Here is a 21422-nt window from a genome sequence, read left to right as displayed (position 1 = left end):
CATTTTGTAACAGAATAGGGCACACAGAGATGGGCTGTCTTCGACAGGGTTTGCTTTCGCTAGGCACCTAGTGCACATCTGAACCCAGCGGGGTGTCTTTTCTTGCCAACCCCTTTCTTTCCTAAGGTAGAGCCTCACTTTGGGGCCTTTAGGCACATGAAATACACATGAAAAGGATCTAGCCAACATCAGGCCTACATTAGGTCCCCAAGAGACATTGACTCCACTGAAGAGATCAGAGGAGACTCTCTCTGCACCTGGGCCGTCCTAGTCTCCTTGCCCACAACACAGGGCAGGAGTGCTGCCAAGATTTTCGCCAGAAAGAAGAGACAAATGCCAAGTGGATTTGAGAAGAATCAATAAACTGTAAGTAAATCCCACTAAACCCCCAAGTCCACTCTGTTGGGAAAGCCGCCCCTAAGACTGTCCCAGGAACACTAGGACCTTCCTTTCATGCATCCTGAGTTGATACCGAAGGAAGCAAGAGAGGAGCAAGTTTCAACGTGTACTTTCCCCATCTTTAATTCCCTCTCTCTCTTAAAAAAATTTTTTTTAGGCCGGGCGCGGTGGCTCAAGCCTGTAATCCCAGCACTTTGGGAGGCCGAGACAGGCGGATCACGAGGTCAGGAGATCGAGACCATCCTGGCTAACACGGTGAAACCCCGTCTCTACTGAAAAATACAAAAAACTAGCCGGGCGAGGTGGCGGGCGCCTATAGTCCCAGCTACTCGGGAGGCTGAGGCAGGAGAATGGTCTAAACCCGGGAGGCGGAGCTTGCAGTGAGCTGAGATCCGGCCACTGCACCCCAGCCTGGGCGACAGAGCAAGACTCTGTCTCAAAAAAAAAAAAAAAAAAAAAAAAAAAAATTTTTTTTAAATAGAGACAGAGGTCTCACTGTGTTGCCCAGGCTGGTCTTGAACTCCTGGCCTCAAGCAATCCTCCTGCCTCAGCCTCCCAAGGTGCTGGATTACAGGCCACTGCATTGGGCCTTACTTCTCGATATGGACAGAGAGGGTAGGGAAAGAGGTCTGGAATAAGTGGGAGGGGCAAGGAGCCTTCTGAGTATCCTCCCTAAGAGAGGAGCACGAAGAAATCTCTACTTCCCCAACTCCCCTGCCAGGCTGAAATCCCTCTCTGAGGAAACTCCAGCCTCAGGTAACCTTCTGAAGGGAGGTGTTCTGGGAGAATGTCAGGCAGAAGGAATACAGCATTCTAACACTTCGCTTTTATGGCCCTGGGGATAAGACCCAGTAGAATAGGGCCGGATTTCTCAATTTCTTGCCAGAGAGGGGAGGATTGCATTTCAAAAGGACCGAAAACAATTAGACCTCAGATCACACCTCCATCTAAGCCATAGGGTAGCCCAAGAATCCTAGGCCAGCAGTGGGAGAGGGGAAGGGACAGGAATCCAGGAAGACTTGGCCCTCTCCCTCTCATCTTTTCTTTCGTCTAACCCCTTCCCCCAGGTTCACACATCCCTTTCAAATGAAAAAGCTGGGACTGGATGGGGTTGGGTTAGTGACAGCTATCACCAGTTTGGCCCAACATTTCTATCTCTGTTTCAAAGGTTCAAGTGGAAAAGACAAAAATCCAACAGACGTTCAGGGATGCAATTTCTGGTTCTCTACCCAAGGCTCTTTTTTGTGCTGAGAGACAAAGGCAGTGGCGATGGGCGGCTCTCCTAATCCACTCTAAGTCAACTCAGATGTTCTGCCCCCTCTCAATGAGTCCCAAGCAGCCTGCCCCAGGTGAGGCTGGAAGGCAGAGAGCTAGAGCACCATGAAGCATGTGCTTCCTGCAGCCTCCCAGAGCCCACTTCCTCATGTGCCTCTCTCGGTGCTTGGTGGACACCGCTGCCAAGCCTAGAGAGAGCCCAGTTAGGCTCCATTTGGGTTCTCCCTGTGCCAGTCCTGAGAGCGCTTCATTGTTCCCAAACGAGTGCAGTTCCTTAGCCGAGCCCTCTTGTAATGGCCTCTTACCTATCTGCATGACTCTCCCAAAGACAGACACGTTGTCCACTGTGCTGCAGTTCCATCGCCGCTGCCGGAACTGGTGCTGGCATTCCTTGATGCCTGTCTTGGCTCCCTCCCCTATGTAGGCCATGTGCTCCTGGTACAGTTGGCACAGCTTCCTCTGGCCAGGGGAGAGCCCAGGAAGCTGACTGCACACGGGCTGGGCACCGATGATAAACATCTCGGGTCTCTGCACCGGGTTCAGAGCTAACGACCTGTGACAGCAATCCAGAAAGGGGAAAGAAAGGCCCAGGCGTGAGCATGCGCCCGTGTGCAGCATGAAGTCATTCATTCAGCACATTTAGGGAATGCTTCCCTGTGTACAAGGCCCTGGAAAGAAAAATTAGTAAATCAGAGTTCTGGCCTTCAAAGGACAAACTGAAGGAAGCTGAGGCATGAACACAAAGGACACGCGAGAGGCCAAATGCCCCAGACAGACTCGAGTGTCTGGATCTGCTGTGATCAGAGAGGAAGATAGCTCTTAAGGCTGAAGAGAAGCCTTTATAGGGAAATGGCCAGAATTTGAACTGGATCTTAAGAATGGGGGGGGCAGGCAGATAAGAAGACAAGGGGTAGGGAGCAGCTCTTCATTTTAGGTAGAGGGCAAAAGGAGCCAAACCCCAACGGGAGAGCACAGGCCTCATTCAAGGAATAGGAGTGACTAGTTCAATGCAGCCCAAGTGCATGGTAAGCCATGAAAGCAATCAATTCCTTTGCATGGGACTCCCCTTGTGCCTTTAACATCCAATCACTTTACATACATCACGATCTATTCTACATGTTTTCACTGCCATGTCTCACTTTGAGCCTCCTCTCATCCACTCTTCACCAGTTCAGAGGCTCTCCCTTTTGCTCATCATCTACCACCCATATAGAGTGTTAGATGAGAAGGCTGCAGATTTGCCATCTGAGTAAAAATGCTAGTGGCAGAGACCATGCAAAATAGGTGGTGATTGCCTGCCATTTCCATGTCAACTTGGCAATGACAATAGCCTTTAAAACACAAGAAGAAAGCCAGCCACCCATGGTGCTGTGAACCCCTCATCTGGCCTTCAGACTTAGAAAAGAGGAATTCTATCTCCTACCAGCAAAACACACAAAACAAAGGAACAAAAAACTGCAAAGTATTGATATTCTTGTTAACCCAAGAGCAATTTCTAACAATTCATGGGCACGAGGGAAGGTCCAAGGAAAAGGGAATGTGGACAGGATTAGAGAAAAAAAATCAAATGAACGGATCCTTTATCCTCAGGGAACCCTGACAAAGGTAAGGGCTGAGAGGGGCACAGAGCGTTCTTAGTTTTCCTGGGATAAAAGAGGCCCTTAGTTTTCCTAGGAATCAAGGGACCATGGACACACGGTGTCCTTCCTCCTCATCTCAGCCGCTGAAGGCGGCCTCCGGCTGTGCAGGCAGGACCTCAGCCCCTCTCACTCACCACCAGGAGTTGGCGTCTGTCAGAAGCTGAACCCAGCTGGACAGCAGAGCAGCAGTGAACAGCAGCAGCAGGCTGGGCATGGTCGGCCTCAGCCCTCCCCAGTGCCCTGGGACTGACAGCTTCCAGAGTAGGGCTCCCTGGAGAAAACAGAAATGGAGAGTCAGTGTGGAAGCCCAGCGGATAAGGGCACACCAGGAGCCAGGGTGAGGTGGAGAAAAGTGCACGGATGCTTACATGCTGCTTGCTCCCCACAAAGAAGCTCGGCCTCTTTCCAGTCTCCACCTCCCACCGCTCATCTTCCCACCCTAGGACTTCTCTCTCTTACCCCAAACTGTGGGAGCCCTGCGCAGGGCTTAATTTCCAAAGAAATAATGATCTGAGAAACCAGAAACAGAAATGAAAACAAGTAATTTCAAGAGTGGAGCTTGCTGCGTTCCTCCGTTCGGCACCCGGGAGACCACTTAGGCTGTTGCAAAACACACCTGTCCTTGCTGCAGAACGTCCAAAGAAACGAGGACCATCCTATCCACTCCCCTACGTCCCTACCTCTCATTTCAGCCCAGAGACTTATTTCTCTCTGACCCTCAGGCTCTCCTTCGTGGGATGAAAAAATTTTGGTGCATTGGATTTACCTGCACCCAAGGAGGAGTTTCCCCTCTCCATCTGTGCCCTTCTCACCCGCAGCAGATTTTCTGAGTCCCAACCCTTGTGTACAGATCAAGCACTTTTCACTTTCTCAAGGCACCTTCTCTGAGAAATGTAAAAGCCACACCGCGAACCACCCGCCCGGGAAAGCTTTGGTGGCTGAGGTGGTGCCTCCCTAGACGGCCCCTGCCCCTCCTGCCCCTCCTGCCCCTCGAGGGCGGCACTGAGCACCTTGCCCAGCAGCTGCACCGAGGACACTGCCAACGCCAGGCGGCAGCTCTGGCATCAAATGCCTGAGCTGAGGACGCATCTTCCAGATGCCACGGCCCTTCTCCGGTAGCTCCTGAGCCTCCCACCTCTTGGCCTCCTGCCTGCTGTAACTCACGCCTGTTCTCTATCCATCCCCGAGAACCCCTGTCCCCAGCCCGTCAGGCCCGCGGCAGATCCGTGCTCCGGACCCTGGAGCGAGCCGACGCCGGAGACACACGCCCCCTGCGGCTCCCCCGCGGTCCTCTGGGGCCTGCGTCTGGGCGTGACCCGCGCCTCCAGCGGCCTCCCCGGGCCCCCGAGGCCCCGGACCTGGCGAGCGCAGCGCCGGCTCACTGCGCCGCTCTCGCGCGTCGACGTCCCCAGGCTCTCCGGGAGGGGGCGGCAGGTGCTTCGGGCCATCGGCCCAGGAAGTATTTTTGTCCTGGGGCCACCAGGAGACGAAGGTGGCCCAAGCAGGATCCAGGAGAGCTGGGACACAGCCTTTCCCCCACCCCCTTTTGATTTTCCTCCTAGAAGTCTCAGCTGGAGCGGGGGAACCAACAGGCAGGTGTGTGGGGCCGGCAAGGGGCAGATCAAAGAAGAAACTTGCTCCTTCCCCTTTGTCATGCAGAGCCAGCTCGGAAATGAGCCGGCCTCCAGCCCGGGACTAGCAGCCCCCACACCCGACTCTCCTCAGACCTCCCCTCCTCTGCAGGATGCCCCTCCCCCTCCCCCTCCCCCCATAAATCCTCCTCGTCCCGCAGGGCAGAAGGTCTGTGAATGCACCGACTGGAACCAAGAGAGATGGAGCAGAGATAGGGCTGGCACCAGGAGCTAATGGTTTTATGGAGGGGAGGGGACCAGGTCCCGAGTAGGGAGGACAAGAGAAAAGCTTCAAAGCGTTTCCTAGTCCAAATATCCTTAACTCCACCTACCAGTCCTTCCCGGGATTGCAAAGCTAGGGCTGCCCATGCCCTCCTGCTTCTCCGGGTCCCCGAAGCCTCCTGCCCAGCCCATGCCCAGCTCACCACCCTGCCGCCTGCAACACCTTCTCTCCCTGAGGACTTTGATCCTCACACATTTCCACCACTAGATAGCGGAGTTCTTCCTCCCCACCTGTGACACTTGTCCCTCACACCCGTGCCTCTCACCTGTCACCCTTCCATCAGGCTCCAGTGAAATGTCTCCGGTCCTGCAGTTCCTAGGTTCAACCCAGGCTACGTTGGGGGCCACCGTTTCTGAGCCAAAGACAGGCCTGGGTGCCTGCTAATGGTCACTGCGGCTTTGACTGCACCCAGGACAGGCTGACACAGCGACTAGGGCCAGACTTCCCAGGAGCTGCTAATCCCGCCCTCAGTGCCTTATAAACATATATGGAGACAAGAATCACTCCCGCAGCTGTTTCCACTCCACCCCCCGCCCCCCGCCCCGCCCCAGACTTTCCACCAGACTCTCGGCCTATTAAAAATGCTTTTTTTTAAAAAAAATTGCCCCCCTACGAATGGCTCTAACATGTGCAGTGGCTTCTTTCTCCGACTTCCAGATGTGTGGTACCTGAAACTGAACTCCCCTATACACACATGTGCACGCAGGCGCACACACACACACATACACACACCCCAACCCCCTCAGGACGCTCTCTGTCCTGGCAGACAGATGCGAGCCAATTCTTGAGTGGCCACAGAACTGAGGCCAGGCAGCTGTTACATTCTCTTACATTCTCTTACATTCTCGTGCTGGGGTAGGCTGGGGTGGGAGGAGAAAGGACCCCTTAGAAAGGTAAATGCTGGCGACTGGTTTCATCAGCACGGGCAGAACGGAAACTTTGCGCCTCCACCTGACTGGGGCATCAGGAAGCTGTATGGGGACTGATGGTTTTGTGTTAATGAGCAGGTCACATCAGGACCCCTGTTTGTGGGTCACTAGTGAGATTTATAGCAGGATCCAACCAGGAGAGGCTTTCTTCTGTGTAGGAAGAAAGATCTGGTAAATGCCCAACAGGCAGAGAAAGGCCTTTGCAATAACTACGGATTTCCTCAGGGTCTAAAAAGTTTCCCCTTCCTAAGAGGCAAGTGTCAATTCAAACATACCACAGTAGTTAAGAATGTGGGGCTCTTAGGGAGGCCAAGGCAGGCAGATCACCTGAGGTCAGGAGTTCGAGACCAGCCCGGCCAACATGGTGAAATCTCATCTGTAATAAAAAATATATAACAATTAGCTAGATGTGGTGGCACATGTCTGCAGTCCCAGCTCCTTGGGACTTGAATCTGGGAGGTGGAAGTTGCAGTGAGCTGAGATGGTGCTACTGTACTCCAACCTGGGTGACAGAGCAAGACTCCACCTCAAAAAAAAAAAAAAATGTAGGAATCAGGGTCTCTATTCCTTAGTAGTGACTAGAAGGCAGTGGGGAGGGAAAGACGCAAAATTCCCAATCAGGATCCTTCCAGAAGCCAGAATGAGCTGGTCAGACATCTGCTCTGTTCCTCCTCTTCATTCATCCATTCAGTCATTCAACACATTCATTAATCAAATGAGTTACGCACTGGGTGCCTAATATGTGCCAGTTACTGCTCCAAATGCCAGAGACATGGCAGTGAACAAACAAATACATAATACGTTAGGTCCAGTGAATACTGTGAGGAAAATAAAGAGGGGACCAGAATCAAGAATGGGAAGGGGTGGTAGTATACTCGATGTAGGGTTCTCGGGAAGACTACTCTCTGAAATATCTGTGCCACCAAAACCACAGGGTAGGCAGGATGGTGGGAGGGGGTGCAACGCCGCTACACCTCCAAGACCCCCTCTAGGGCACATCCAAGGTCCCTGCTGAGATGGCACTGTCCCACTTCACTATCACAACCAAAGAGGTGCTACACCTCCAAGACCCCCTCTAGGGCACATCCAAGGTCCCTGCTGAGATGGCACTGTCCCACTTCACCATCACAACCAAAGAGGTGCGTGTTGGAAGACAGGAACTCCAAGATCTCCTCCTTTTTCTGCTAGGACTCAGTAATCCATTTTCATTCCCTTAAGGGGCCACGCCCATCCAGCCTAGAGTTAAGAGAACAAAAAGAGAGACCGGGACAGGTAGACCTGAGACCCCAAGCAACTCTGTGCTTTCCACCATACTTCAGAGCAGTACCTGAAATGAAATCCCCGCCCCACAGGACGAGGGCTTGATTTCAGGTCATTAGCCATTTACACAAACCCACCGATGTCTAGAACTGACTTCCCAGCACCCAGGGCCTTGAGCATCACAGGACTCCTGCAGGAAATGGAGCCACCTCCCACATCTGCCCCTCTCCCCAGACAGGCGCCCTCACACCTAGAAACCTATCCAGAAATAGCCACGAGCCTAGGTGGGGGCCTCTTCCAGGGTGCTGAGCAGACTCCTTTGTCATTGAGGTCACACCTTCCAAGGGGCCTTCCCTGACCATCCCTCCTAGAGAAGGCCCCCACCGCCATTATTCTACTTCTAGCTTCTGGCATGTTTTAGCTGCAGCATTTAATGTGACAAGGAAGAGTGCGGCGTGCTCATCTGTTGTGCTTTTGCTTCTTCCCTCGTAGGCTCTGGAAATGGTCTTGTTTACCGTTTTCTCCCCAGTGGATAGGATCGTACACAAGGGTATGTGGGAGGTGCTAGAAAAATATTTGTTGACTGAAAGAAAAGAAAAGCACTCTTACTTGGTCACCCAGTGGGGAGCTACAGAATGTGTAATTTAAAAATACACTTGGCGGCCAGGCGCAGAGGCTCACGCCTGTAATCCCAACACTTTGGGAGGCTGAGGCGGGTGGATCACGAGGTCAGGAGATCGAGACCATCCTGGCTAACACGGTGAAACCCCGTCTCTACTAAAAATACAAAATAATTAGTCAGGTGTGGTGGTGGGCACCTGTAGTCCCAGTTACTCGGGAGGCTGAGGCAGGAGAATGGCATGAACCGGGGAGGCGGAGCTTGCAGTGAGCCGAGATCGCACCACTGCACTCCAGCCTGGGCGATAGAGCAAGACTCCGTCTGAAAAAAAAAAAACCAAAAAACCACTTGGCCTGTAGTGGTGGCTCAGGAGTTCGAGACCAGCCTGATCAATATGGAGAAACCCCGTCTCTACTAAAAATACAAAATCAGCCAGGCATGGTGGCACATACCTGTAATCCCAGCTACTCGGGAGGCTGAGGCAGAAGAATTGCTTGAACTCGGGAGGTGGAGGTTGCAGTGAGCCGAGGTTGCACCATTACACTCTAGCCTGGGCAACAAGAGTGAAACTCTGTCTCAAAATAAAAATAAAAATAAAAATAGGCCGGGCGCGGTGGCTCAAGCCTGTAATCCCAGTACTTTGGGAGGCCGAGGCGGGTGGATCACGAAGTCAGGAGATCGAGACCATCCTGGCTAACATGGTGAAACCCCGTCTCTACTAAAAATACAAAAAACTAGCCGGGCGTGGTGGCGGGCGCCTGTAGTCCCAGCTACTCGGAGGCTGAGGCAGGAGAATGGCGTGAACCCGGGAGGCGGAGCTTGCAGTGAGCCGAGATCGGGCCACTGCACTCCAGCCTGGGTGACACAGCGAGACTCCGTCTCAAAATAAAAATAAAAATAAAAATAAAAATAAAAATACACTTGTGGCCAGGTGCAGTAGCTCACACCTACAATCCCAGCACTTTGAGAGGCTGAGGTGGGAGGCTTGCTTGAGCCCAGGAGTTCAAGACCAGCCTAGGCAACACAGTGAGACCCTGCCTCTACAAGGAATGTAAAGTTAGCCGAGCGTGGTGGCGCCGGGGAGGCTGAGGCTAGAGGATCGCTCGAGCCCAGGAGTTCAAGGCTGCAGTGAGTCGTGATTGTGCTATTGCACTTCAGCGTGGGTGACAGATTGAGACCTTGTCTCAAAAAATAAAAGAGAGACAGAAAAAAACAGGCCAGGTGTGGTGCTCATGCCTGTAATCCTAGCACTTTGGGAGGCCGAGGCAGGAGGATCACTTGAGGTCAGGAGTTCGAGACCAGCCTGGCCGACATGGCGACACCCGTCACTACTAAAACTACAAAAAGTAGCTGGGCGTGGTGGTGCGCACCTGTAATCCCAGCTACTTGGGAGGCTGAGGCAGGAGAATCACTTGAACCTCAGAGGTGGAGGTTGCAGTGAGCTGAGATCACACCACTGCACTCCAGCCTGTGTGACAAAGTGAGCCTCCATCTCAAAAAAAAAAGAGAAAAAACGAAAGAATAAAAATACATTTGCAATTTTGTTCACATTCCTGGCATAACAGGGTAAACCATCTCAGCAGTCTTTGGAAAGGAAATGCTTCCCTTTGTGAACTCCTGGCTGCATTGCTGTTGAAGTGGGGGCCTCAGCCTGGGTGATTTCCATGGGGCAGGGGAGGGGCAGGTGGAGGAGGACAAGGCGTCGCTAGCTGGAGTCCTGTGCCTTCTCTCCCTTTCTCTCTCGTTGTAGAGAAAGGCTGTTTATGGACTTCAGAACAATAGACAAACACCTCCTAAAATATACATCAGGTTCACTCATTTCCTTCCCAATTTCCAAGTGAGTACTCACCCTCCTGACATCTGAACACCACAGTAGTTCTCCATGGTCTCACTCACAAGTGCACACAGATACAACACCAGTTTTCTTTCAAATACTCATTTGACATCATAATATTCCCCTATTTGAAAACTTACAGTGGTTCCCAATTATTTATTTCCAATTTGGTCTCATCTTACCTCTCATTGTTTTCCTGAATTTCCCAACATGAGGTCTCCTTTTCCAATCTCCTTCTACTCCTAGAACAAACCCCACTTTTCCCCCAAGACCTCATTCTGATCCTCTTCCCAAGGAAGCATTCTCCTCTGCTCTGCAGCAATCCAGATCTGAAGCTCCTTTCACATCCGTGCTCAAGATTCGCTCCCTCCATCAAACCATGCTTGATTAATCCCACCCCATGAGAATCTCATCCCCTGAGACCTCTTTGGCCTTTATGAATCCATGTATCTCATGGTCTGCACCTCCCTACCCCACTTATGCTGCCTTGGGCTGTTTTTTAGGTGAAGTATAAACTTCTTACTTCTCTAGTAGATCAAATGCTTCCTAAATGTTCAAACTTACCTTTTCGACTTTCTCTGAGAGCCTCTTTGTGCCCAGTATCATTTTACTCAGCAGTAACAAATGTCTTCTGATTGATAACCAATGACAATAGCTAGTATTAATCAACGTTTATTAAGCACCTCCTAGTGCACCGAACTGTGTTTCACATCTATTTTTCTCATTTAATCTTTACTAAAATTTGTGGCATATGCCATTATTATTCTCACTTTCAAAATAGGGAAACTAAGGCCGGGCACGGTGGCTCACGCCTGTAATCCCAGCACTTTGGGAGGCCAAGGCGGGCGGATCACGAGGTCAGGAGATCGAGGCCATCCTGGCTAATATGGTGAAACCCCATCACTACTAAAAATACAAAAAATTAGCCAGGCGCCTGTAGTCCCAGCTACTTGAGAGGCTGAGGCAGAAGAATGGCGTTAACCCAGGAGGCGGAGGTTGCAGTGAGCTGAGATCGCGCCACTGTACTCCAGCCTGGGTGAAAGAGCAAGACTCCATTGAAAGAAAAGAAAGAAAGAGAGAAAGAGAGAAAGAAGAAAGAGAGAAAGAGACAGAGAGAGAGAGAGAGAAAGAGAGAAAGAGAGGAAGAAAGGAAGAAAGGAAGAAAGGAGAAAATAGGGAAACTAAAATTAAGTAATTATTCATATAGCAATTGAATGGTTGACCCTGGCTTGGAATCCATACTCTTCCCCAAATACAGGTCCTCTCTGTCACTAGAGCATAACACCTTCTCTGCTTTCTTTCTTTCTTCCTTTTTTTTTTGAGACAGAGTCTCACTCTGTTGCCCAGGCTGGAGTGCAGTGGCATGATCTCAGCTCACTGCAACGTCTGTCTCCCAGGTTCAAACAATTCTTGTGACTCAGCCTCCCGAGTAGCTGGGATTACAGGCACGCACCACCACGACCGGCTAATTTTTGCATTTTTAGTAGAGATGGGTTTCAACATGTTGGCCAGGCTGGTCTTAAACTCCTGACCTCAGGTGATCACCTGCCTTGGCCTTCCAAAGTGCTAGGATTACAGGCATAAGCCACCATACCGGGCCTGCTTTCTTTTCTTCGTTGCACCATGGCCCTGTTACTAAGGCTGCGAATAGTGTGAAAGTCAGAAAACAACATTCTGATATACAGGAGGTAACACAAAAAGCACGGTTTATAAAACGTGCAAAGTTACTAGTATTAATACACATACTTAGATACACACACAGCCTTGTGGGCAGAAAGAGCCAGACTTCTCCTCTAGCCAAAATGATATGTGGGTTGAGAACAGGCCAGGCTGCTTAAAGCTGAAGGAATTAAAATACAATAGTTTTAAAGAGTTGTACTTAGTTTTACTTGGGGATGGAAAAGACAAAGCAGGTCAAGAGCTAAGGATTTGAAAGGGTGGACCGGGGTTTAGTGTGAGGGGCTCATGGGAAACACCGGCAGAGGTGAGGTACAGAGTGAATGTGAAGAAACATAAGGTTTGGAGAGAACGTGGAAGGACGTTTTAGATTAGTCTTAACAGTGAAACTGACCAAGAAACTATATCCTCAGCAAGAGAAGACTACTTTGATAGCACAAAATTGTCTTGCCTTTCAATGGATACAGCGCTCAAGGAGCTCTGTTCAAAGCTTAGATTTGACCATGTGACTTCTCTGCTTAAAACCCTTCGAAGGTTTCCTATCTTCTAAAGGATGGAGTCACAACTCCTCATCCGATTACACGACGCCTTCCAGAATCTGACCCCGCCAACCTTTCCATCCTCTTTAGGATTTCATGTTGTGCTCTAGAACCCCGAACTCCTTATACCTCCTCACCCAACCCCATCCTGTTTCTCCCCGCTGTGCCTTGCTGACTTCGGGGAATGGTTTCTCCTCTCTGTGTGCAGAGCAGGCTCCTCTGTCATTGAGGCCACACCTTCCAAGAGGCCCTCCCTGACCATCCCTCCCAGAGAAGGCCCCCAGCAGCATCATTCTATTTCTAGCTTCTCGCATGTTTTCGCCGCAGCGTTTAGTGCGACAAGGAAGAGTGCGGCGTGCTCCTCTGTTGTGTTTTTGTTTCTTCCCTCATAGGCTCTGGAAAAGGTCTTTTTTTTTTTTTTTTTGAGACGTAGTCTCGCTCTATTGCCCAGGCTGGAGTGCAGTGGCCGGATCTCAGCTCACTGCAAGCTCTGCCTCCCGGGTTCACGCCATTCTCCTGCCTCAGCCTCCCGAGTAGCTGGGACTACAGGCGCCCGCTACCTCGCCCGGCTAGTTTTTTGTATTTTTTTAGTAGAGACGGGGTTTCACCGTGTTAGCCAGGATGGTCTCGATCTCCTGACCTCGTGATCCGCCCATCTCGGCCTCCCAAAGTGCTGGGATTACAGGCTTGAGCCACCGCGCCCGGCCCCTAGAAAAGGTCTTGTTTATCATTTTCTCCTCAGTGGATAGGACGTTGCGCAAGGGCATTTGCTAGAAAAATATTTGTTGACTGAAAGAAAAGAAAAGCCCCCCTCTGGCTCTCAGGGAAAGAGGAAGCAGGCCAGGAAGGCCAGCCTCTCGTGAAGACCAGGAGAGTCCCTTTGGCTTCCACACAACTCGGTCCATTCACTGTGAGGAAGCTGCTTCCACTGCGGCTCCCCTTATCTGAGGATCCACTGCTAATTGAGGTTTTGGAGATTCCTGGTCCCAGACATATCTCTGTCTTCTCCTCAAAGACATGAGTCACATTCAGCTCCTAAGAGTAAAGTCTGGCATTGCTTAATAAGATAATGTAAAAATGTGTAAGACCCTGGGGAGTGCCCCAAGGTGCATTGGTCTAGCTGGAGAAAAGAGAAAAGCTGTCCAGAAAAGTGTACTATAAGAAGTGTCAGAAGAGCCTAAGGGAGCAGCTGTAGTCAGGATGTGGGATTTGAGTAGGGCCTTGAAGAACGTGAGGGCTTTTAGCAGGAGGAAAAGAGCAGGAAGGGTTTCACGTGATGATGTGGTTTGGTCAAAGAGAAAATTTCAAGGTCCTTTTGGAAGAAGAGGAGAGAGAGTACAATAAAGGAGGACTTCAACAATTTCCAATGTTTTCAGAATCGCTTGTTTGTGAAATGTATGTAGTCCCTCCACAATCTAATATGGGGCCAGGCATGGTGGCTCACACCTGTAATCTCAGCACTTTGGGAGGCCAGGGTGGGACAATCACTTGAGGCCAGGAGTTTGAGACCAGCCTGGCCGACATAGCGAGGCCTCATCTCTACCAAAAAAAAAAAAAAAATTAGCTGGACATGGTGGTACATGTCTGCAATCCTAGCTACTCAGGAGGCTGAAGCGGGAGGATCACAGGACGTCAAGGCTGCAGTGAGCTCTGATTGTACCACCGCACTCCAGCCTGGATGACAGAGGTCTCTAAAAAAGTAAAAGTTAAATTAACATTTTAAAAATCTGATTTGGTATTCCCATCGATAATTCAGTATCGGTTATCCAGGAAAACTCCCATGATGACGTGCTTCCAGTTTCTGGGGGTAACACTGCAGGAATGGGGTCAAAGACACAGGGGACCAGGCACCCTGGGTACTGTCCTTTTGATCATAAAATGTGGGTTGAGTGAAACGTCCTAGACAGCCAAATATAGAAGTTAAAATGCTGATTGATGACACACTTTCATTTCAATCATGCATGTTCTCTGTCTTTCAATTCTCTTCCTGGATCCAGGCCTGAAATGTTGGTGTCCTTTGTGACTCCTCCCTCTCCTTTGCCTTCCAAGTCAAATCAATTGCCAAGGTCTCTTGACTGTATCTCTATAGTGTTTTTTTTTTTTTTTTGAGACGGAGTCTCGCTCTGTCGCCCAGGCTGGAGTGCAGTGGCCGGATCTCGGCTCACTGCAAGCTCCGCCTTCCGGGTTTACACCATTCTCCTGTCTCAGCCTCCCGAGGAGCTGGGACTACAGGCGCCCGCCACCTCGCCCGGCTAGTTTTTTGTATTTTTTAGTAGAGACGGGGTTTCACCGTGTTAGCCAGGATGGTCTCGATCTCCTGACCTCGTGATCCGCCCATCTTGGCCTCCCAAAGTGCTGGGATTACAGGCTTGAGCCACTGCGCCTGGCCTTATAGTGTTTTTTGAATATATTCCCTACTCACCATTCCTACTGTCTCACTCTGAGCTACTACAATAGCCTACTAATTGACCTCTTTTTCTCTAACAAATTCCAAGTATCTTATGTCCCATTCTTATCTCTTGAGAGAATAAATGAATTTCCCCACGCCAGTTCTCTAACTTTCAAAGTAACAGCCAGCAATCAGGTTTCTCAAAGTGTGGTCCACTCTATCTGCATCATTTGGAAACTTGTTCGAAATACAAAATTTTTTTTTTTTAGATGGAATCTCGCTCTGTCGCCCAGGCTGGAATGCAGTGGTCCACTGGAGTGCAGTGGCCTGATCTTGGCTCACTGCAACCTCTGCCTCCCGGGTTCAAGCGATTCTCCTGCCTCAGCCTCCCAAGTAGCTAGGACTACAGGTGCAGGCCACCACATCCAGCTAAGTTTTGTATTTTAGTAAAGATGGGGTTTCACCATGTTGCCCAGGCTGGTCTCCAACTCCTGAGCTCAGACAATCTGCCGACTTCGGCCTCCCAAAGCGCTAGGATTACAGGCGTGAGCCACCGTGCCCGGCAGAAACACAAATTCTTTTTTTTTCCCGAGACGGAGTCTCGCTCTGTTGCCCAGGCTGGAGTGCAGTGGCACGATATTGGCTCACTGCAAGCTCCACCTCCCGGGTTCATGCCATTCTCCTGCCTCAGCCTTCCAAGTAGGTAGGACCACAGGTGCCCACCACCACGCCCAGCTAATTTTTTTGTATTTTTAGTAGAGACGAGGTTTCACCGTGTTAGCCAAAATGGTCTCGATCCCCTAACCTTGTGATCTGCCCACCTCGGCCTCCCAAAATTCTGGGATTACAGGCGTGAGCCACCCTGCCCCGCGGCAAGAAATATCCTACCAAGACCTACTAAATCTGAAGCTCTGTGGGTGGAGCCTAGCAATCTGTCTTAACAAGCCCTGCAAGTGATTCTGATGCTCATGAAAATATGAGAACCACTGTAATTTAAGCCATCTATGGAAATAAGTAAGGAATTAATACACTAAGGCCTTCAAGTAAAACTATGTATTTTATTTTATTATTTATGTATTTATATATTTTTGAGACAGAGTTTCACTCTTGTCGCCCAGGCTGGAGTCCAGTGGTGTGATCTTGGCTCACTGAAACCTCTGCCTCCCAGGTTCAAGTGATTCTCCTGCCTCAGTCTCCCAGATAGCTGGGATTACAGGCGCACGCCACCACGCCCGGCTAATTTTGTATTTTTAGTAGAGACAGGGTTTCACCATGTTGGCCAGGTTGGTCTCAAACTCCTGACCTCATGTGATCCACCCACCTCAGCCTCCCAAAGTGCTGGGATTACAGGCGTGAGCACCACCGCACCTGGCCTGAACTGTACACTTTAAATGGGTGAACTGTATGGTATGTAAATTATACCTCAGGAAAGCTGTTACATTTTTTTAAAGTGTTCTGATGGTGCAGTTAATCCCACCCCACCAGAGATGTCTGTACATCAGGAAATTTGTCAAGAATAGCAACGCTCTTGACCGGCCAGGCGCTGTGGTTCACACCTGTAATCCCAGCACTCTGGGAGGTGGAGGCAGGCAGATCACGAGGTCAAGAAATCAAGACTATCCTGGCCAACATGGTGAAACCTGACTCTACTAATAATAGAAAAATTAGCCAGGCGTGGTGGCAGGCGCCTGTAGTCCCAGCTACTTGGGAGGCTGAGGCAGGAGAATCACTTGAACCCAGGAGGCAGAGGTTGCGGTAAACTGAGATGGTGCCACTGCACTCCAGCCTGTGTGACAAACTGAGATTCCATCTCAAAAAAAAAAAAAAGAATAGCAACACTCTTAATAGCTTCAAACCAGAAACAACAATATCCATCAACAATAGAATGGACAGAACAATTAACTGTGAGATACTATGACCATGAATTATTATGCAGGAAGGAAAACAAACTACAGTTACATGCAACCACATGCATGGACCTTCTGAACATAATATTGAGAAGAAGCAAGTCACAAGAAAGTATATGAACTATGGTTTCATTCACAGCAAAACTATTGTTTGGGGACCCACACGTTGGTGGTTAAGCCATAAAGAAAAGCAAGCAAGGAAATGATGACAACAGGGAGCGGTTTCCGAGGGAGGGGGCTGTGATGAGGAAGGAGCTCAAGGAAGTTCCCAGGATGCCAGCAATGTTCTATTTTCCAACCTGGTGATGGATATACGGCAGTTCACACTACAGCAGTTTATTAAGTTGTGCATATATTATGCTGTATGCAATTTTCTGCATTATATTATACAACAAAAATATTTAAAAATGAAAAAGTCTTATTAATACCTAATGGCTTGAAGGTCTTTATATATTTTCTTGGTGGAAAGTACAACTATAGTCTCATGGGGCATGTGATTTTTTTTTATTTTTATTTTTTGACTTAAGAAAGAGGATCCTCATACTCAAAAAGAAACAAATGTTGGGAAATTTAGGTACAGGGACAACCACGTGGGATAACTATTTGAGGGCAGGTGGGGCTGGTGGGAGGGAGTTCAGTGCAAACCACATGGGTGTCGCACATACAGTGCCAGGCCTGGATCAACCGCACATGAATGGCAGCCCCTATGCCAGGAGCCGACTCAGCATCTCGCTTCCTCTCTTGCTCAGTCCAGGAAATGAGGATCTGGCAAAATCACCCTCTGTCTCGCTTTTTTTTTTTTTTTTCGGTCAGTTATTACCATTTAGTCCTGTAGCTTTTTCTCTTGCATGATTTTTTTTCTAGATACCATTCTTCCCCAAAAATCATTTTTAAAAGGTAGTAACCAAAGACAAATCCAATAATGTACCAATGACTTTATCTGCAAATTCCACTGCCTCTTACAAGAATCCCCGGATGCTCATCTTTCTTCTCAGCTCAATTAACACAGCCTTTCCCTGCCAGCCTTAATTATTCCTCCCGAGGGTCTCTGTCTCTAGGTCTCTCTCTAGTTCTTCCTTCCAAGCTTTGCTCCATGAATCCTCCTAGCCCTGAGGCATAGTATTCCTTTGGGTGATCTGCTTGTGTGTGTGTATAATCTACAGTTGGTAGAGATGAAAATAAAAAATTGGGCAGGGAGAGGGTTGTACCAGCTCCACCATGACCCCAGCAGTCCTTTGGGAAGCCTCATCGCCCAAATATTCTGTGTCTTTTCTCATTGTTTCTCTGGCTTGCAGAAGAAATGTCTTAGGGGTGGGGAGGGGCTGGGGGCTCGGTAGGAGTGACGAGATTTAAATTCTGGCCCTTAAGAAAAATGCTAAACTACTTTTCCCCAGAAATGTGTGTATCATTCCCAATGATAATGTACATAATTTGGGAAGCATACGGCAAAACAGACCCAATCACAGTGCAGGGTGGCAGGGGCGCAGAAATAAATCCTGAGGCCTTCATACTAAAATCTAGTGCTTGAAGATCCAGAGAATAGAGCTTCCCGGCTTCCAGCCCCTGGTGCCTGGAGCAGTGTGAAAGTGACCAACTCATGCACTGTGAGAATAAATTCCACAAAGTAGGCAGAGCAAATCCCCAAGACTCTAGGTCCCTGTTCAGTTCCCAGAAATGGCAGATCCCAGATGACTCATCTGACTTGGAAAAGCACAATTTTCTCCCCAATTATCAAGCAAAAGTCCCCTGGAAGTCTTATTCTGTGCAGATGATAAGAAAGAGGAATTTCCCTTCTCCTGAATACTGATGAATTAAAATAGTTTTAAAAGATGCTTTAGAAAAAAGGCAGAAGTGTATGGGTAACAGGTCAGTGTGGTTTAGGAATTGTTTCAAGAGAACAAGGCTGTGCACTTCCTTTTCAAGGGCTGGAAAATTGAGGGGTGTTTAGATGCGCTCTTGTCTTGCAAGTAATCTATTTTCACCAGCTCTAGAATTTTGGGATATTGTACTATAGGGGAAAAACATTGATTTGTGCAATTGCTACTGTTTTCTGCAAATTCCTGTCTGCTTAGATAGAGTGAATGAAGTAAATAAATGGATTTCTGGATCGCCACCAAGGGCAGGTGGATAATGTCTCTCTATGCCATGCGCTAATTAGAAGAAAAATGTGTCTTGTGCTACCAAGTAGATGTACTACTGTGTTTGAAAAATGGAGCATATTTTTAAAGGACCTGGGGAAATCATGCAACTTTTAAAACCAGGATCACCAATTGGCAGACAGCTGTCTTGTCTTTTCTTTTTTGGAGACATCGTCTCACTGTCACCCAGGCTGGAGTACAGCGGCACGATCACAGTTCACTGCAGCCTCGAACTCCTGGGCTCAAGCGATCCTCCTACCTCAACCTCCTGAGTAGCTGGGACTACAGGTGTGAGCCACAGTGTCTGGTTAATTTTTTTTTTTTTTTTTTGAGATGGAGTCTCGCTCTGTCGCCCAGGCTAGAGTGCAGTAGTGCAATCTCAGCTCACTGCAAGCTCCACCCCCCGGGTTCATGCCATTCTCCTGCCTCAGCCTCCCAGTAGCTGGGACTACAGGCACCCACCACCACACCTGGCTAACTTTTTGTATTTTTAGTAGAAACAGGGTTTCACAGTGTTAGCCAGGATGGTCTCCATCTCCGGACCTTGTGATCCACCCGCCTCAGCCTCCCAAAGTGCTGGGAATACAGGCGTGAGTCACCACGCCTGGCCTAAGTTTTTAAATTATTTTGTAGAGATGGGGTCTCCCTATATTGTCCAGGCTGGTCTTGAACTCCTGGCCTCAAGCCATCCTCCCATCTAGGCTTCCCAAAGTGCTGGGATTACAGGCATGAGCCACGGTGCCCAGCCCAAGTGTCCTTGACTAACAATGGTTAAAAATCTTTGGAATATGAATGTCTTGGTGGGAGGCACACAGGCTCCCTAAGTTTCCCAAATCCCCACTGCTCTCTGTTGTATTTCTCCTGGCTACTTCACTCATTCATTTCGGAATGTTTGGAGCATTCACAAGTCATGTTCCAAAAGACTTTTTTTTTTTTTTTTTTTTGAGATGGAGTCTCGCTGTGTGGCCCGGGCTGGAGTGCAGTGGCCAGATCTCAGCTCACTGTAAGCTCCGCCTCCCGGGTTCACGCCATTCTCCTGCCTCAGCCTCCCGAGTAGCTGGGACTACAGGCGCCGCCACCGTGCCCGGCTAGTTTTTTTTGTATTTTTAGTAGAGATGGGGTTTCACCGTGTTAGCCAGGATGGTCTCGATCTCCTGACCTCGTGATCCGCCCGTCTCGGCCTCCCAAAGTGCTGGGATTACAGGCTTGAGCCACCGCGCCCGGCCCCAAAAGACTTTCAAATTTGTCATGTGGTTTTTTCTTTTTCTCTTTTTTTTTTTTTTTTAAACCGAGTCTCGCTCTGTCGCCCAGGCTGGAGTGCAGTGGCACAATCTCGGCTCACTGCAAGCTCCGCCTCCCGGGTTCACGCCATAATCCCGCCTCAGCCTCCCAAGTAGCTGGGACTGCAGGCGCCCGCCACCACGCCCAGCTAATTTTTGTATTTTTAGTAGAGACAGGGTTTCACCGTGTTCGCCAGGATGGTCTCGATCTCCTGACCTTGTGATCCGCCTGCCTCGGCTTCCCAAAGTGGTGGGATTACAGGCGTGAGCCACCGTGCCTGGCCTCCTTTTTTTTTTTTGAGACAGGGTCTCACTCTGTCTCAGGCTGGACTGCGGTGGTGTGATCATGGCTCAGTGCAGCTCTGACCTCTCTGGGGTCAGGTGATCCTCCTACCTCAGCATCCTGAGAAGGTGAGACTACAGGCACGTGCCACAATGCCCGGCTAATTTTTGTATGTTTTTGTAGAGTTTCACCATGTTGCCCAGACTGGTCTTGAACTCCTGGGCTCAAGAAATCCACCTGCCTCAGCTTCCCAAACTGCTAGGATTATAGGCATGAGCCAGCCTATCATCTGTTCTTTAAAGGGACCTCAATATACATTTTAAAAATATATATTACATATATGATAATCATTGTACTAAATGCATAATCACTATTTAGAAATCTGGATTTCCACAGGTGGTATTTTCTGAAAGTAGTTATATTGACTCTTTTTCTAAACAATTCTGTAATTCCACCCCAGAAACTAAGTTTAGATAAGAAGTTTTGGCCTCACCTGATTCCAGTCTTCTCGCTCTCTTGAAATCTTACTGAAGCTGTCAACCTTCTACTTCAAAAATTAGTAATTTCCGTTTGGAAGAATAGGATAATTATTTCATTTTTTGTAAACAGGCAGGAGATGAATGTTGCAGTGAACGGAACGGCTGAAGTACAGCACCCCTGGGTCCACAGCCCCTTCAATGACGAACCCCAGAGCCTGTCTTCTTCAGTCAGGTACCCAGGGACAAACGGCAACACAGGGGCCGCGGCTAGAGGGACTCTGAAGGCAGAGCGCAGCGGAGAGGCTGCAAGCAAATTCTCCTCGTCACTCACTGCTCATGCAGAAATGTCACCTGGGTTTTTATTTGGGGGGAAACCAGTAGCTCTAAGTAATGTGGGTCCCTCTAATGCTGTCCCCAGCTGACGCCCCTGTGTCTCAAACTGTTCCTTCGATGGTGCGGGGAAGACCTTCCAAATCCTCTGAGAGAAGAGGAGCCAAGCAGCTTTCTAAAGAAAACCACAGGCAGAACAAGTTCATGCCCACTCAGGCACAGCACCAGTTCCTGCCTCACTGATGAGAACATTCAAAGCCAAAGTGGTCACCTCTTCCGTCTCCCTCTCCAATGCGAAGCAGCCCACATTCCCTTTGCCAAAACTAGAGTCCCTGCTGGCAAACCCCAGACCAGGTTTGTGGGTCTCACAGGCCCTGGTTTTGAGAATTAAATAACTTCTGTGGCTGCCTCAGGCAAAAGCATGATCACCAAATTCAGGCCTGGGCAGGTTACAGAGGCTTTTGGTTCACCACCAATATTCTTTTTTTTTTTTTTTTTTTTTTTTTTTGAGACGGAGTCTTGCTCTGTCG

At 49.3% G+C, this 21422-nt stretch overlaps 1 protein-coding gene across 6 annotated transcripts in view; it reads right to left on the bottom strand.

The window, feature by feature from the left end:
- WNT5B (Wnt family member 5B) overlaps positions 1 to 21422 on the bottom strand; it is a 128302-nt gene that overhangs the window by 16297 nt on the left and 90583 nt on the right. For 3 of the 6 annotated variants that reach the window (XR_013400767.1, XR_013400768.1, XR_013400769.1), the window contains exons 1-3: positions 4673 to 5005; positions 3449 to 3585; positions 1980 to 2227 (exon numbers count right to left, since the gene is read on the bottom strand). Coding sequence is in view for 3 of the 6 variants with exons in the window: in XM_077953265.1 (XP_077809391.1) it covers positions 1980 to 2227; positions 3449 to 3585 (385 nt within the window). In the remaining 3 variants the exon portion in view is untranslated. Of the gene's footprint in view, positions 1 to 1979; positions 2228 to 3448; positions 3586 to 4672; positions 5006 to 5277; positions 5299 to 5493; positions 5660 to 21422 lie in introns of those variants that run through there. The other 3 variants (XM_077953266.1, XM_077953267.1, XM_077953265.1) reach the window with 3 other exon arrangements.

Source organism: Macaca mulatta, chromosome 11 (genome assembly GCF_049350105.2).
Source record: "Macaca mulatta isolate MMU2019108-1 chromosome 11, T2T-MMU8v2.0, whole genome shotgun sequence".
NCBI classification, from domain to species: Eukaryota; Metazoa; Chordata; class Mammalia; order Primates; family Cercopithecidae; genus Macaca; species Macaca mulatta.
The sequence above is the reverse complement of the archived record's forward strand: the minus strand, read 5'-3'. Positions and strand labels throughout refer to the sequence as shown.